Source organism: Panthera uncia, assembly GCF_023721935.1.
Source record: "Panthera uncia isolate 11264 chromosome C1 unlocalized genomic scaffold, Puncia_PCG_1.0 HiC_scaffold_4, whole genome shotgun sequence".
In the NCBI taxonomy this organism is placed as follows: domain Eukaryota; kingdom Metazoa; phylum Chordata; class Mammalia; order Carnivora; family Felidae; genus Panthera; species Panthera uncia.
Genome location: NW_026057585.1, coordinates 20,836,297 through 20,853,997, shown reverse-complemented (window position 1 = coordinate 20,853,997; position 17,701 = coordinate 20,836,297). Strand labels below are relative to the sequence as shown.

Below are 17,701 nucleotides of genomic sequence, written 5' to 3'. Positions count from 1 at the left end.
AACTTGCCCAGGGTCATACAGTGAGAGCCAAGATTATGATCCAGGCGGTTTTTCCAAAGGCTCTGTTTCTTAAACTGTACTTTTCCCATATGATACTTGTTATATCTGTTTACTGTTTGCCAAGCATCATGGTGTCAGCAATAATTTGGATGAAGGATGTAGAGTAATTGTCGTACTGTTTTATTTGTATTTAGTCAGAACAATAAGCATTTTGGATTAACTTGGACTTGTAAAAACTTTTAAAGCTATTATGTAACAGGATCTCCAAATCATTAGTTTGAACTTTTTGATGCCACTGCTTACAATTTCTGATTTAGGTGGTCAGTAGAAATGTACTCAACAGAAAGCTCACTTTGCTGTTTCCAGTTGTCTTTTTCCCTGAATCTGGATCTGTGTCAGCAGAGGAACCTTTCATCTGCTGTCTGTGACCTGGAATAATGGTCTCAAGATATATTCAGGGCAATTGTTGAAAAGCCAAAATGTAAAGAAAAGTGGTAATCTTAGATTACAGATTGAAGGAAGTCACCAGTTTTTTGTTTTTTTTTTTTTAAAGCTCTTTTCTGGTATAAACCGTACTATTCTGGTTTTTGTTCTTTTCTAGACCATAGTCTTGAGTTTACTTATGCGGTCAATCGGAAATAAGAACACCATTTTATTGGGTCTTGGATTTCAAATATTACAGCTGGCATGGTATGGCTTTGGCTCAGAACCTTGGTAGGTATATCTTAATTTTTTTTAATTTTGCTGTTTTTTTTTATTTTTCCAGCTTTATTGAGGTTATAATTGACAGACTTTTTGTTTGTATTTGCTTCTCATCTAAGGCTGAGTATTAGACTTTAATCTGTCTTCTCCTGTGCTTTTTTCTTTTCCTGTCTAATGTATATAATACAGATTTCTCACTTGGGTATTTGTATATTTGAGACTGGCTTGAGGATAGAAAGGTGTGACATTCTTTTGTATCTATGGGACAGGTTAAAACGGGACATTTTAAAATGAGATTGTTTTTCAGTCTCTACTGGACATTTAATCTGTATCTTCATTAGGAAAAAACATAACCTCAAAGCAGCAAAGCTCTGAAAGCTAATGTTACTTGCCTTTTTTGTTCTTCTGGTTAGAAGAGAAGTATTGTGTAACACCAGTGGTCATTACTGATGACGATGACACACTAGAAGTTAACTGAGAAAAGCCCAATTGTTTTGGTCCCGGCTTCATGCCAGAGAAGAGTCTCTCTGCTTCTCTTGCCAGTCTGCACTGCAGAGCGAGAGGAAGAGCGACGTTGAGGTCAGGCTGCCCGCGCACACCTCTGTGTTCACAATCACGGGACCGAAGTCCACGCTTTCCACTAATGTTTCATTCACCTGAACGTATCATCTCTTTGGATTTGGATAGGAGTCAGCATCAAGAGCATGTTGATGATGTTTTGTTTTCCAGGCTAGCTTTTACAAAGAGGTGCTCACAATTTAAATTATCAGAAACATTTCACGTATCAAGCCCAGAACATCCAAGGCTTAGATCAGATCTGTATCCTCACACTGAATCACAAGTCTGTGGGAACACTGCCTGAAGAGTCACTGGCTTGGGAAACGTGTAATGATGTTGCGTTAGGTGTATTACCCACTATGCTCAGAGTGCCCCCATCCCCACCCAGTGCTCCAGACCTCGAAGTAACTTGCCCAGAGTCACACAGGAAGGAAGGAAGGAATAGAGCAAGTACAGTTCTCCTTTTCCCTGCACCACAGCCATTTTGCAGCAAGTTACTTGGATTTTTGTGTATTTTTACTGACAGGCACAGTGGAGAATTTATTTTTGTTTGGCTGCTTTGGTTACAGGATGATGTGGGCTGCTGGGGCAGTAGCAGCCATGTCTAGCATTACCTTTCCAGCTGTCAGTGCCCTTGTGTCACGAACTGCTGATGCTGATCAACAAGGTGAGCTGATAAGAATGCATGATGATAATTATTTAAAAGTTCAGAATATTCTAATGCTGTGTTCTGTCTCCTTCCTAAGTACAGAATCATAAATGGATCTTTAGGATAAAGAATTTAAAATTGCTTTCACTGTTAAGAGGAAAAGCAGAGTCCAGGGAACTGTCTTTAGGTGGATACACAACTATGTCTCTCTCTCTCAATGTGTGGCCCTGTCTGTTCTCTCGCAAGAAGATCGAGTGATCTAGGTCGGCCACCACATATTCACTATTAAGTGTTTACTCTGATGGATGGGCTGGACACCTTGGGTTTAAATAACCCTTTTATTTAAATCTTATGTTTCAGTTAAAGACATAGACAACATTGTTGTCTTATGCTTTTGTGGTAGGAACATTTGCCTCTTGAAACGCTAAAAGATAATTCTTTGAAAAGGGTATGTTTCCTCTAGTTATAAGGGAAAAAAGGGGTGTTACAAGAGTGGCAATGATCACTTGGTTGCTAAATGAGAAAGGAAAGGCCTGTGGCTAAAGCATAGTGCATTTTACATTTGGGAGAAGATCCCAGAGCAAAAAAAACAAACTCTTAAGAAAAATTTTTTTTGGGGGGCGCCTGGGTGGCTCAGTTGGTTAAGTGGCCGACTTCGGCTCAGGTCATGATCTCGCGGTCCGTGAGTCCGAGCCCCGCATCAGGTTCTGTGCTGACAGCTCAGAGCCTGGAGCCTGTTTCAGATTCTGTGTCTCCCTCTCTCTGACCCTCCCCCATTCATGCTCTGTCTCTCTCTGTCTCAAAAATAAACGTTAAAAAAAAATTTTATTTTTTTTTTTTAAATTTAAGTTTATTTATTTTGAGAGAGAGAACAAGCAGGGGGAGGGGCAAAGAGAGAGGGACAGAGGATCTGAAGTAGGCTCTTTGCCAACACAAGACAGTCCACTGTGGGGCTCGAACTCACAAACTGTGAGATCCTGACCTGAGCCAAAGTCAGATGCTTAATTGACTGAGCCACCTGCCAGGCACCCCAACCCAAACTCTATAAAAAGGGTCTATATTTGATGAAATGGGGTCTTAAATAGCTGCTTGGGACAGTTTTTAACAATTATACTTGTGAACTAATGCCTTATTTTTAGCCGGCGATGTTTCAAAGGGAAATAAAGTGCTTTTGCCCACTTATTTAAACTAGGCCTGTGTATGGGTCGGGTATACATTGACTTCGTATTTGCTGCTTTCGCTTTGTAGAGCTGATGGCCTCTAAGTACTTTTTAATGTCATCATAGTAAATTGCTAGTGTCTGAGTAAAGAAAGCTTTGGTTTTAGATTGACTTACTGTTTGCATGGGTTCTAAGGTAGGAAAAAAAAAAGTAAGCGGAGCATTACATAATTTGTGGAAACGATTTAGGTGTTGTTCAAGGAATGATAACAGGAATTCGAGGACTGTGCAATGGTCTGGGACCAGCTCTTTATGGATTCATTTTCTACATATTCCATGTGGAACTTAAAGAACTGCCAATGACAGGAACAGACTTGGGAACAAACACAAGCCCACAGCACCACTTTGAACAGGTAATTCCTCATTCACATGGTGAAAATATAGTTCATTTGGCTGGATTACAAGATAAATGGGTTTTGGTCACTAAAGTTTTTACGTGAGATTATTTTAGATCTACGACACTTAAAAACCAAAGCCTAAAAGGACTGTGTTCTCCTGTCTACCCCTTTTTGAAATTGGACATACCTTTTCCTTCGAGAATTGTTTAAATATTCTGGTTTGTCCTATTACACATAACAGCATAGATTAACAACCGTTCATCTGTAGTACAATTTGTCTCTCATCCGGGACTTTTGTACTGCGGGAGTTCCCTATATTAAGCCTGCCTTCTGTACGAAAAGTCAGTTAGGTGCTGATAAACGTCTTTTGTTCACTTGTTTGCTGTACTTTCCCCCCATACAACTGAAAATGTGAACGGCAAACATTATCATTTTAGCCAATACAAACAGCTCATCAGTTTCCTTGCTTGTTCAGCAGAGTTCCACACTGATCTAACCAGCTAAGACTACTTTTAAATGAAAATGAGTGTTTGTTTGTGGGCTACCCACAGGTTAAACTGGCAGTGCAAGTTTTTGCTAAGAATGAATGTAGTTTGGACTAAAACAAAGGTTTGATTCTTAATGGTAACGGCATTAGCTGTATTTTCTTCACCTTTAGTTACTAGAGAATATATTTACCTTTTAAAGAAAATAGTCATGGATTCTGTTACTGTAGTTCATAGTGTATACTAGATTTTATCACTCTTGAGATCTTGAACAGATTAAGCAAAGGCTCATCATAGAACGTGTTCCGATTTTGTGATGACAGTGTATTTTTGCATAGGCTGTTTTTAAAACAATCTTTTGGCTGTTTCTTGGGACCAGTTGTTTTCCTCAGAATATTATAGTGAGCGTGTCCCTTTTCTTCTAAAAAGCAAATGCATGTTCTAACCATGGCTTTAACGGAGAAAGAGAGGTGGTCTTGGCTTATAATTCATGGTAGTCTGTTACTACTAAAAGATGAGCAGTTCTTAAGACAGAGATGCTCTGTGCAAAAATCCTAATTCTGTTTTCCTTCCTCAGAATTCGATCATCCCTGGCCCCCCCTTCCTCTTTGGAGCCTGTTCCGTACTGCTGGCTCTGCTTGTTGCCTTGTTTATTCCAGAACATACCAATTTAAGCTTGCGGTCCAGCAGCTGGAGAAAGCACTGTGGTGGTCACAGCCACCCCCATAGTACACAAGCGCCAGGAGAGGCCAAAGAACCTTTACTCCAGGACACGAACGTGTGATGACTGAAATCAGGAAGACTTTTCTACCACACCCAGGTCTTAGTTTTCACCTGTAGTTCTGGATGTACATTCCATTTCCATCTCAATGTACTTTAAGATTGTCTTAAGAAATGTATCTGCATGAACTCGTGGGAACTAAAGAAAGAACCAGAACCGGACAGTTTTCCAAAGATGTTACAATTTCTTTTGAAAAGAAACCTTTTGTTTATTAGCACCAATTTCTTGCCACTAAGCTTTTTTGTTTTATTATACATCCTTTAATTAAAAACTATATACGTACCTTCTTAGATACTAGCAACGTCTCTGCTACCATTTCCTTCAGGTGTTGAGCTTTAACTCTATGCTGACTCACAGTGAGACAGAGTAGGTAGTACGGTTATGGACCTGTTAGTTTTAATATTGTAAAATCTTGGGTCAAATAATTCAAAGCCTTAATGCAGATGCACTAAAGTAAAGAAATGGTAAATGAACTGTTTGCATTTAAAAAAAGAAAAAAACTTAAGAAAATTGTACTAAATCTGAATCATGTTTTAAGCTTGTTTGTAGTAATTTTATTTTAAAAACATTCACCACTGTTTTTGAAATGAGAAAGTATCAGCCATTTAGAATTTAAATTGGGGTAGAGTCTGTAAATCTAAACACTGGCTCGAATTTGTTTCCCCAGCTACTTCTACCACTATTCTTTTAATGTTTGCATAATCATAAGAACCTCAACACTTGAATACATAATCTAAAATTATATAGTAAAAGCTGGTAGCCTTGAAAATGTCAATGTGATATCTGTATGTAGATAAATATATATAGTGGCCTTTCAGGACTGTCACAGTAACACTTTATTTACAGAGCTAATGTTTGTCCTAAATTTTCAGGACCCTAGAAGAGAGCTTTATACAATTCCTGATGTGAATTTCTCTAAAGTGTATATTTTTGTGTCCAGTTATATTATTTAAAAAAGTGTTACTTTGTAAAAATTGTACATAAAGTATTGTATAGTTTACACTGTTTTCATCTTGTGTGTGGTTATTGCGCAATGCTTTTTAAACTTGGAACATTCACTATGGTTAAATAAGGTCTTAAACGAAATGTAAATATTCTGTTAATAAAATTAAATATTTTAATGATTTTTTTTTAAAAGAAAAGTCTTGATCTGTGATTCCCTAGAAGGTCTGTTTGGGCTTTATTTGTTACCATCATCGTTTTTACAGTAACAAATCAAAGCTTTACACCTTTTTCCCTTTCAATCCCTTTTTTCTCCCGTACTACAAAACACTCTTGTAGGAGGACAAAAGAAATGAAACCCTGGTCCATAAATTAAATGCAAGTACTTAAATTCTAAGCATAGTCGGTAGTTGCAGATGAGTCTGGTTGATGTTTTCATATACCTTTTACATGTCTCACTCCATAAATACTTTATTAACAAAGCTCAAAGTTTACAGAAACACGTTCATTGCAACCTGGTGATTAACACATGTACAACTGTACACTGCAAAACAATTTCAAATAAAAAAGAACTACTTGTAGATCATAAATCCCATCCAGACACTGTCACGTTTTATACATATCACGTAATATTTACAGGAAAGATTACCACCAAGAGGTTACTTTCCAGATGATTAGAAGTGCTCTGAAGTTAGTGTAACCAAGTATTCTTACTAATATAGTATATTTAAATGACAAAAATCCAACCCCATAATGGTTACTAAATGTTTTAGAATAAATCCCCTAGTTAAGATTGCTTGCAACTGCCAGCAACGTTTCACAGTATCATAGGACTCAATATTGTGGCTTCAGAAAAATACTAGCAAAGATTCTGTCTTACCGTGAACCCAATGACACTGGTATGCCACTAATGTCTTCAATGTCTCTTTCTTCATCTGTGTGGTGAGGGAGGTCCTTCAAAATAGTTTTTTTGTGTTTTTTTTTTAAATTTTTTAATGTTTATTTTTATTGTGAAAGAGACTGAGGGGGTGGTGGGGCAGAGAGAGAAGGAGACACAGAATCTGAAGCAGGCTCCAGGCTCTGAGCTGTCAGCACAGAGGCCAACGCGCAGGGTTCAAACTCAGGAGCCTTGAGATATGACCTGAGCCAAAATCAGATGCTCAACCGAGCCACCCAGGCGCCCCTCTTCAAAATGGTTTTTTAAATATCACACAAGTATTAGCAATCTTTGCAAACAAAAACTGATTTATAGGTTTCATAAGACAATGCTGCTCTGTACTGGGTGGTGGTCAGCAAGAAAACAAATTGGGGACCCTCTGATACTGGGTGAATTTTTTTTTACCTAATTTTTTCCAAGTAATTCTTACTTGAAACACTTGGTTACAGGGAAAACAGCTGTTAACTTCTAACAGTTACTCAATTTGCCTACTTTATTAAGCAAATGTTAAAATGAACCCATTGATATAAAAAAACAAATACAATGAATATTCATGATGCTCTTCCAGTATTTTTTATAGTACTAATTTTTAAAATATTCTAATACAGATGTAACTGCAAAACAAACTCATGAAATTCAAAAAAGAGAAAAAAATAGATGTGTCAAGACTTCCAGAAAACATTAAAATCCTATAAACTTTGCAGTTAAAATGATTAAAAGCACTTTCTGCCTAATCTGGTTATGTAAATATGCTGTCCAAATTATTTTTATAATTTATCAAAATAAGTAGACTTGTTTAATAGCTAATTTAAAGAGGTTGCAAGGAAAATATTTATTTGCTATGAAGGATTTATTTTCATTCATTCAAGGTAATTTTAGGACTTTTCCCTTTACTATAAACATCAATAATACTATCTTTGGAGATAATCATTTTCCCTCATAATTCTCAGGTGTCAAAACTTTTATTTTACCAATGAAAATAAAATGAATTATTAACATTCTTTGGTTTCATATTCTGTCTGAGCAGGTTTTCATTTACCCAGATACTCAATAGGACTAGAATGTCCCTTAAAAGGACCAACTCTTTCCTTCGAACTTCTGAGAATTTCTAAGGATTCGTTTAATAAAATTCATACTATTATTCTATAAAACACCGTGTTCACACACTAAAAAGTGTCATTTACTCAGAATCCTCACTCAGAATCCCCCATGGGCTCCTCTACCTTGCCATAAAAGACAGTGGTCCTTTAAAAAGGATCCAAACGATCTAATACGTTAAGCTCAAGTAACCTTGGAAACTTGCTTGGCTTAGGATTTGATCTATGCTGTTGATATATTTTTAAACCCTGTGAATTTCTAAAATTTCAATAAAAAGTAAAAGGTCACACTAGCATCAACTGTTCGCTAACTGCCCAGGGAAATAGGCTGACGGTGCAGAAGGGAGCACAGGGGGCTTTGAAGATGTCTGTACTGCTCCGAAAGTGCCATCTTTCTGATGGTCTGCAAATGAGGACAGAAAAACATTATTTGTATTCACTAAGTCTTTATATAATACAGTGAATCCACAATGTACAAGCCATTTCAACAATGTCTTCTCACCTGGATTACTGAAAAGATTTTGGCTGAGTCCGCGTAAAGGAATGCTATCTTCCCTTTTCTTCAGATATTTGGATTCCAGCCCTAAATTTGCACCACTTGAAAGGAAAATGGTATTTATTTTTACAAAGTCTTGTTTTCACCTTAATAGTTAATTCTGAAGGTTTGTCTAATCTATCTGTATATATATATACATATACTATACGTAAAATAATTTGTTATATTTATAGCTTTGTTCTTCAGTGTTTTTTTAAATTTATTTTTAATGTTTGTTTATTTTTGAGATAGAGACAGAACGTGAGCAGGGAAGCGCAAAGAGAGAAGGAGCTGCAGAACTCTCAGCAGGATCTAGAGGCTCTGAGCTATTAGCACAGAGCCCGAAGCGGGGCTCAAACTCACGAACTGTGAGATCATGACCTGAGTCAAACGACTGAGTTTAACTGACTGAGCCACCCAGGCACCCCTCTTCAGTGCTTTCTTAAGCAAACAATTTATCCACAAGCCAAAATACCCTTCTTCCCAGTAAACTAAGTAGCACTAATAAGTCAAAGAGCTAAGATAAAGAATGTAGGCTAGCAGCGCATGGGTGGCTCAGTCGATTGAGCGTCTGACTTCAGCTCAAGTCATGATCTCGCAGTGCGTGGGTTCGAGCCCTACGTCAGGCTCTGTGCTGACAGCTAGGAGCCTGGAGCCTGCTTCAGATTCTGTGTCTCCCTCTCTCTTTGTCCCTTCCCCACTCACTCTCTCTCAAAAATAAACATTAAAAAAAATTCTTTTTAAGAATGTAGGCTAAATGAAAGTCTAGTACTATGAAATTGTAAAACAGCAGCACTTAAGTGATGATACATGATGAAAACACATGTTCATGCTTCAAGAATACCCTTATTATTTAATAACTTCTATTTCATCTTGTATTTAATGAGTAAGATTTTTCCTTTGCCAAAAGCTCTTCAAAATTTTGTTAATACTTCAGTTGTCACTAATAAGCACTATTAAAATTAATACACAATAATGAATTCTAGTCAGATAAATACAAGTATAAACTGCGAAAAAACAGGGAGGGGCATTTATGTAGTCATATATTACCCTTTTCTACTACCATAGTCCTACTTTCTAAATCCATCCAGTGCTAAGTTTCTCTAGTAGTTCCTTATAACAAGAATTTAAAGGCACTTGTAAAACAATGACATTACATTCTTAAAATTAAATGGTCTTTTTCCAATTTTCAGAGAAGAATTAAGTGGGTGAACAGGTATTTCCTTCAATTTTAACTTTTAACCTTTGATAGCCACTGCCACTTTTTCCTAGTTGACAGTGAATAAAGGAAAAAAAAACTAAAAGAGAAAACAGTCAAAATAGCTGACCAGTCCTAATTTTATGGACACACGATTATGTTTGATTTTGTACCACAAATATGATCATCATATTTTCTGCAAGTGAAACTGCTGTTGGGTGTATGAGCGTTAACTGTATCAACACCAAGTTCTACCATTAACACGATTTGCAGGTGCTCCACCTCCTGAACAAGTGTGAGATTATATAAAAATTTCAGGACTTCAAAGAATTCTGACTTTTTTTTTTTAAAAAGAGGCTCACCAACTATTATAATACTCGCGTTGGTGCCAATTTTAGAGAAGCCAATGAATAAGAGCCAGCTCATGACACGCCTTAAAGTGATTAAATTTTAACTAAGAAGAGTTAGTAAGAAAAAAATATTACAAACATGAAGAATACCCAGAAACAAGTTTTCATGCGTTACAAACTTCACTATGTAAAACCTGTGTAAGGTCTAAAAAAGAGGAAGGAATTTCTGAGTAGGCAAAACAGAAGTCACAAAGCTTATTTCGTTAGGTATGGGACAATCTCACAAGCCTTGTTATTCTCAGCAAAGAATTCTAGCAGTTTGAAAGAGCTGGCTTCTCAGAGCACTTTACACTAGCAGCATTAATTCAGAAAAATGGAGAGCTTTCCAGAGGCAAACACAGCCATACAGGAAAACAAAAACCAAAACCACCAAGTAAGAGGAATTAAAAAGATTTCGAATCTACTTGCCCAAAAGCATATGAAAGGGAGATCTTCAGTTATGTAGGAAAGTCTCTTAAAAAATAAAATTTTACTGTATGTTTAACTGTATCTTACAGTTTAAAAAAATTATGGAAAATCTTTTTTTAATGTTTATTTATTTTGAGAGAGACCGAGAGAGAGAGAGAGAGAGAGAGAGAGAGAGAGAATATCCCAAGCAGGCTCCATGCTGTCAGCATAGAGCCAAACACAGGGGCTGATCCCATGAACGGTGAGACCATGACCTGAGTGAAAATCAAGAGTCAGATGCTTAACCAACTGAGCCACCAAGGCGCCCAGGGAAATCTATTTCTTACAGAGAAAAGTGACTCTACCTTCAATCCCACTGATCAGTAACTTAAAATGTCACAGATAAATAAGTGGGCATCAAAGCTTTCAAACACCGATAAAAATTATTTAGGATGACTTTCAAAAGTGCAAACATTAAATTTTATGACAAGTACTTACTTTTCCTTATCAGTTGAGCAAGGCATACTAATAGTTGTTCCTGTTTGAACATCTCCTAGTGACGTATTTGGTTTTGTAAAATGCAAGTTAAACTGAACCTGTGAAGAGGGAAAACACCTCATGTAACTGAGTTAGTGAGAACGGAGGCAGTTCCATATGGAGATGGATGGTTAAAACTTCTTTCTCATGTATCTAGAACATAGAAGAACAGGTTCAACAAGTTATTTTATAACACAAGAACATTTTCCTGAAGAGATTTAACAACAAAAATCCTATTTCTCCTTGCCAAAAATATTCCTGTGATAGAAGCAAGATGAACAGTGCAACGTGATCTCTTAACAATTATTTTGAAACAAAAACACTAATGCAGCCAATCCTTGTACAACATGGGTTTGAACTGTAGGGGCTATTTATACGGACTTTGGTCAATAAATACAGTACACCAGTAGAACGCGGTACCATCTGTCTCCTCATCCCCGCCCAGTTAGCAAAGCTGGATCCTGAAGTAACACCTACTCCTTACCCACTTGACTCCCTAGTTTCTGCTTACAGGAAATGCTGACAAGCAATAAGCTGCTAGTTCCCTGGGGATTTTAGCTCACCACCTCAGAGAACATCCACCATGGTGGACGGCACCCCTGCCTGCTGTCTGCTCTTCACTGCAGGCTCCCTCCTTGTTGTTCTGGGGTTTCCCCAGACCCTCCAGTGGTGTGGTATCTTTCGTTCTGTGATCCTTGCCCAACTACAACCAGTAACTGGCCCTGCCACTTCAGCAAGAATCTCTCTCCAGAGCCGGTTCCTTTACTGCCTCTCAGCTCAGGCCTCAGTGAACTAACCATGCACACAGGGAGTGGAATGAGGAGTGCCAAAAGCAGGGGAGAGTCCAGCCTACCCGTATGCTTCCTCTACATTCCCTTTGTTTGTAATCATTTGGCAACTTCTTATGTTTCAATCACAATATAAAATACATTCATGGGGAAGACAGGGGGAAAATATATATATATTTTTTTCACACACACATACACATATATATATAAAATACAGTAGTTAAATTTCAGGGAAGTTAAAAGTTATACATGGGGGCGCCTGGGTGGTGCAGTCGGTTAAGCGTCCGACTTCAGCCAGGTCACGATCTCGCGGTCCGTGAGTTCGAGCCCCGCGTCGGGCTCTGGGCTGATGGCTCGGAGCCTGGAGCCTGTTTCCGATTCTGTGTCTCCCTCTCTCTCTGCCCCTCCCCCGTTCATGCTCTGTCTCTCTCTGTCCCAAAAATAAATAAAAAACGAAAAAAAAAAAAATTTATACATGATTTTTTGACAATGCAGGGGTCAATGCCTTCTAACCCCGGCACTTAAATAAGTATCAGGGCACCTGGGTGGCTCAGTTGGTTGAGCATCCAACGCTTTTTTTTTTAATGTTTATTTTTGAGAGAGAGAGAGAGCAAGCAGGGGAGGGGCAGAGAGAGAGAGGGAGACACAGAATCCGAAGCAGGCTCCAGGTTCTGAGCTGTCAGCACAGAGCCCAACATGGGGCTCAAACTCACAAACTGAGAGATCATGACCTGAGCCGAAATCGAACGCTTAACCAACTGAGCCACCCAGGCACCTGGAGTATCCAACTCTTGATTTCAGCTCACGTCACAATCTCACAGTTTGCGAGTTTGAGCTTACCGCCCCCTGTCAGGCTCTGTGCTGACAGTGCAGAGACTGCTTGGGATTCTTTCTCTGCCCCTCTCCTGCTTATGCTCTCTCTCAAGATAAATAAATATACTCAAAAAAATTTTTTTTTAATTTTTAACTTTTATTTATTTTTTGAGAGAGACAGAGCGTGAGCCAGGGAGGGGCAGAGAGAGAGAGGGAGTCACAGAATCCGAAGCAGACTCCAGGCTCTGAGCTGTCAGCACAGAGCCAGACATGGGGCTTGAACTCATGAACCACGAGATCATGACCTGAGCTGAAGTCGGATGCTTAACCGACTGAGCCACCTAGTCACCCCAAAAATTTTTAAATAAGCAAGTGTCATAGTTCTAAAAGTTTTCTCCCTATTTATAACAATGATGCATATACAGCATGTATTCTGAGAATTCTTCCCTTTTCAAGAATTTTCAAAGTCTGTTATATTTATGGTTTCTAAATGAAAGGCTAGGAATTAGAATTTTAAAACAAAAGTAACCCAAGAATCTATACAAACTAAATCAAACTAAAATAGATGACTGAGCATGTTTCACACCAGGAATTTATAAATGGGTTCTATATCAGAAAAATGTATACACATAATCAAACTAATAGATGGAAAAAAAAATTATGACCACTTGCATACAAAAGGAAAAGGCAGGAGAAAACATTAAATATCTACTTTTGGTAAAAAGTCAATAAAATAGGAATAGATAGATACTAATTTCATAGGTTAAAACTACAAATTAAAAAGGTATGTACTACTGTACTATCAAGCTTCAATATTCCAAAGATATTAGTTCTCCCTACATTAATCCATGCATTTCACATAACCTTAAACACAAAAAGGAGTTTTTAAAGTGAAACAAGCTGACTCTAATATTCCTTATAGAAAAATAAATATGGAGTGCCTGGGTGGCTCAGTCGGTTAAGCAGCCAACTTCGGCTCAGGTCATGATCTCTCAGTCCATGAGTTTGAGCCCCACATCAGGTTCTGTGCTGATAGCTCAGAGCCTGGAACCTACTTTAGATACTGTGTCTCCCTCTCTCTCTGCCCCTCCCCCACTTGCAGTCTGTCTGTTTCTCGCTCACAAAAATAAACATTGAAAAATTAAAAAAAAAGAAATATGGGTGAGGAATATTAAAGTATCAGATAGCAATTCATAAGATAATTTTCAGCACCAATCACAAATTAGAAAACTGTACAAAATAAAAAGAATGGTCTCAAATACTGAACACACAATGCACAGGTTGTATGTAACCTTTGAGAGAAATGTAATTCCCCATCAATGACCCAGCTTTCCAACTGGAGGCACACCCTAAATTCAGGTACAGAGGGAAAACATAGATCAACATCAGAATTTAGGGAGTTTGGAGTAAGTGAAAGTTAAAGGGCAGAATTCTAATGAGAAAGAAGGTATAAAGGAAAATCTCTGGAAATCTGCACATGGATCCCTTAGAATTTTTGCTTAGTACTGGCCACATGCATAGGGAAAAATGCCCCAAGACTGAAAAAAGAAATGGGAGGGGTGCCTGGGTGGCTCAGTCGGTTGAGCATCCGACTTCAGCTCAGATCATGATCTCACACTTCGTGGGTTCGAGCCCACATTGGGCTCTATGCTGGCAGCTCAGAGCCTGGAGCCTGCTTCGGGTTCTGTGTCTCCTCCTCTCTCTGCCCCTGCCCTGCTCGCTCGCACTCTCTCTCTCTCAAAAATAAATCAACATTAAAAAAGTTAAAAAAAAAAAAAAAAAAAAAAAAAAGAAATGGGAATTTTCACATGAACAATTTCTAAGGTTCATAATCATGGAGACACATAGTAATCATTTAGGGCATTCAGTGAAGAGCCACAAAGGATCACAGCTTTGTAGAAGGGCTGAACTATCTCTTGAGTAAAAGCTACTTTAGATGTACCCAAGTAAAGCTAAAGAAAAAAAATGAAAGAAACCTGGAATGCTCCAAAGGGATCAAGGGAACCCACAACTAACTTAAATACCAGCCACTCTTTATTTTATTAAAAAAAATTTTTTTTAAATATTTATTTTTGAGAGAGAGAGACAGGATATGAGCAGGGGAGGGGCAGAGAGACAGGAGACACAGAATCTGAAGCAGGCTTCAGGCTCTGAGCTGTCAGTGCAGAGCCCAATGCAGGGTTCAAACTCATGAACCATGAGATCATGACCTGAGATGAATTTGGAAGTTTAACCAACCGAGCCACCCAGGCAATCCTACCAGCCACTCTTTAAAGGAAGATAACAAAACACATATGGTCAACAATGTAACCACTGACAGTGCTCCACATTCTATCAAAAATTACTAGAGATGACATTAAGAAAATGTAACACCAAGGAAAGAGTCAATAGAAACAGATCCAGAAATGACAGAAATGATAACAGGACAAGGACAGAGATGTTAGAACAAAGATAACGATCAAAAAGAATTTAATGGAAATTGAAAGTATGAGAAAAATGAAAAATATAAAAAAGAATGAAATGGAACTTGCAGCAATGGCAAATTCAATACCTCAAACACAAATTTCTAACTGGACAGAAATAACAGCATATTAAACACTGCAGAAAAAAAAAAAGATAGGTGACTTTAAAACATAGCATTTGACTGTAAAATAAAGCATAAAATAATGAACAGTCTCAACAGAAAAATATGGGATCAACCATGTATAAATGGAATATTGAAAGAAAATAATAGGAAAAAAAGTGAAGAAATAATGACCAGAATTTTCCAAGTTGTCAACCATAAACCCCTGATACACAGATCCTCCATAAAAAGCCCTAAGTGAATAATGATATACATGTACCACACCAAAATATATCATAAATAAGTTGCTGAAAAAAAAGAAAAAAAAGGAAATGTGAAAAGCACCCAGAGAAAAAGTCACTTTCTAAAGAGAAAAAGTGCTAAAAAAATGACTACTAATGACTTGCCAGAAACTATTCAATCCAGGCAACACAGAATAACCTCTTCAAAATGCTGAAAGGAAACAGAAACTTGTTGATTTTGATGGCAACATAGGAAGAGGACAATGTAGAAAGACCCTGAACTCACCTCCTCCAGAGACACACCAAATCTACCTCTTTATAGAGCAATTCCTCCTGAAGATGCTGAAGGCTGAATGAACAACTTGTGCATAACAAATATAGACAGAGAATGGCAAAAGGTGGAGACAGGGTAAGAAAGGGAAACACCCAATGTCAACACTGTGAACTACACTGGGGAAGGATAGTACTGAGTAACTGTGAGCTGATTCACCTGCCCTACGCACAGAAAAAAGCCTCAGATTAAAAGAAGAGCTAGAATATAAAAGATCCAGTCCTAGAATTCTGCCAAAAGCAAGAGAGCTGCTGTACCCTCTCCGAGCCACAAGGGCTGGTGAGGACTGTTTACATTCCCCCTCCACCTTGATAGCGCAGACAGGGGACAGGGTACCTCAGCCAGCCCTGGGCTCCTAGCCCACACCACTTCCAGACACCTTGGGAAACAAGAAAAAAGCTGCAATTTAAAAGAGCAACTAGAATAAAAGATCCAGCCCTAGAATTCTGCCACATGGTGGAGGGAACTGTTGGAACTCTCTCTGGGTTGGAGGGGCTGGCAAGTGGCACAGTTTATTTTGCTCAGCCCTGACAGTGTGGATGAGAACAGGGTCTGGACACCCTAGCTGGAAGACTGCTTCAGCGACCCCAGCATGGTGCACACCAGAACACCCCTAATCAGCGCTCACTGTACTCCCGCCATTTGCCACAGTAACAGGAGGGGCAGAGCACCCCAGAACACTCCAGGCCCTCACCACTTTGGCTGTAGACATCTTGGCAGGGCACCCCTAGTAAAGAATACCTCAGGACCTCCAAACCCACTGCCACATCATCTCCAGATGACTTATCGGGGTGCCTTCTGTGTAGAGTGACACGGGAAGCCCTGGCCAGTGTCCACTTCAGTTTCAGTTGTCCTGGGAGGATACCCTCTGCATGGAGAGCTCCGGGACCACCCTGGCCCCTGCCTGCTTCAGTTCAGGACCTCCCACCATGGCAGCTGCAGGACAAAGTACCTCATGATGCCCAGCCCACACAAGCCTTACCTCCAGCCAGCCAGCCAAGGTCACCAGGCATACACAATCTACACAGGAGATGACCATACACAAGATGATTCCTTTAAGTTTAGGAGAAATAGCTGTTGCACCAAATTCAGAGAAGTAAACACAGAAAGTCAAGCAAAAGGAGAGAGAAATATGCTCCAAATGAAAAGACCAAGACAAAAGCTCAGAAAAGAACTAAATGAAACAGAAATAACTAATCTATCTGATAAAGATTTTGAAGTAATGGTCAGAAAGATGCTCACTGGACTGTAGAGAAGAATGGAGGAACTCAGAATTCAGCAAAGAGAAAATACACAAAAACTAATCAGAACTGTATTAACAACTGAATGTAAAATATAGTAGAAGAATCAACAGCAGATTAGCAAATGCAAAGGAACAAATCAGCAACGTGACAGGGTAATGGAAAGCAGCCAAGATGAACAGCAAAAAACAAAAAGTTTCTTTTAGGTAAACTCTACCCCCAACATGGGGCCTGAACTCATGACCCTAAGATCAAGAGTTGCATGCTCCACCAACTGAGTCAGCCAGGTGTCCAAGATAAAAGACTTTTTAAAAAATGAGGGGGCGACTGGGTGGCTCAGTCGGTTGAGTGTCCAACTTCAGCTCAGGACATGGTCTTGCAGTTCATGAGTTCAAGCCCCGCGTCAGGCTCTGTGCTAACAAACAGCTCAGAGCCTGGAGCCTGCTTCAGATTCTGTATCTCTCTCTCTCTCTCCCCCTCCCCTGCTCATGCTCTGCCTCTGTCTCTCAAAAATAAATAAATGTTAAAAAAAATAATAAAATAAAAAATGAGGATAGATTAAGGGATTCCTGGACAACATCAAGAGAGCAAACAGTCGCATCAAAAAGATCCCAGAAGAAGAGGAAGAGAAAAGCGCAGAAATCTTATTTGAGAAATAATACCTGAAAATACATAACCTGGGGAAGGAAACAGGTCCAGGAAGCACAGAGAGCTCCAAGCAAGATGAACCCAAGAAGGTCCATACCGTGACACATAATTAAAATAACAAAGAGTAAAGATACAGAACTTTTTAAATAGGAGAGAAGCAACTGGTTGCTACAAAGGAATCCCATAAAGTTATCAGTTAATTTCTCATCAGAAACGTAGCAAGCCAGAAGGGAGTAGCATGATATATTCAAAGTGCTGACAGGGAGGAAAAAAAAAAAAAAAGTACACCCAAGAATATTC

The 17,701-nt window shown here is 38.8% G+C and overlaps 2 protein-coding genes across 4 annotated transcripts in view; one reads left to right on the top strand and one right to left on the bottom strand.

Annotated features, from left to right (window-relative positions):
• The window catches only part of MFSD14A (major facilitator superfamily domain containing 14A), a 42,938-nt gene extending 37,199 nt beyond the window's left edge, over window positions 1-5,739 (top strand). For all 3 annotated transcript variants that reach the window (XM_049616734.1, XM_049616735.1, XM_049616736.1), the window contains 4 exons: window positions 602-714; window positions 1,830-1,927; window positions 3,318-3,481; window positions 4,529-5,739. In XM_049616734.1, coding sequence (XP_049472691.1) covers window positions 602-714; window positions 1,830-1,927; window positions 3,318-3,481; window positions 4,529-4,735 — 582 coding nt within the window. In that variant the 3' untranslated portion in view covers window positions 4,736-5,739. The remainder of the gene's footprint in view (window positions 1-601; window positions 715-1,829; window positions 1,928-3,317; window positions 3,482-4,528) is intronic.
• A 959-nt stretch (window positions 5,740-6,698) lies between these two features.
• SASS6 (SAS-6 centriolar assembly protein) overlaps window positions 6,699-17,701 on the bottom strand; it is a 64,595-nt gene continuing 53,592 nt past the window's right edge. The window contains exons 15-17 of the mRNA XM_049616733.1: window positions 10,737-10,834; window positions 8,211-8,305; window positions 6,699-8,111 (exon numbers count right to left, since the gene is read on the bottom strand). Of these exons, the coding sequence (XP_049472690.1) occupies window positions 8,005-8,111; window positions 8,211-8,305; window positions 10,737-10,834 (300 nt within the window). The 3' untranslated portion in view covers window positions 6,699-8,004. The remainder of the gene's footprint in view (window positions 8,112-8,210; window positions 8,306-10,736; window positions 10,835-17,701) is intronic.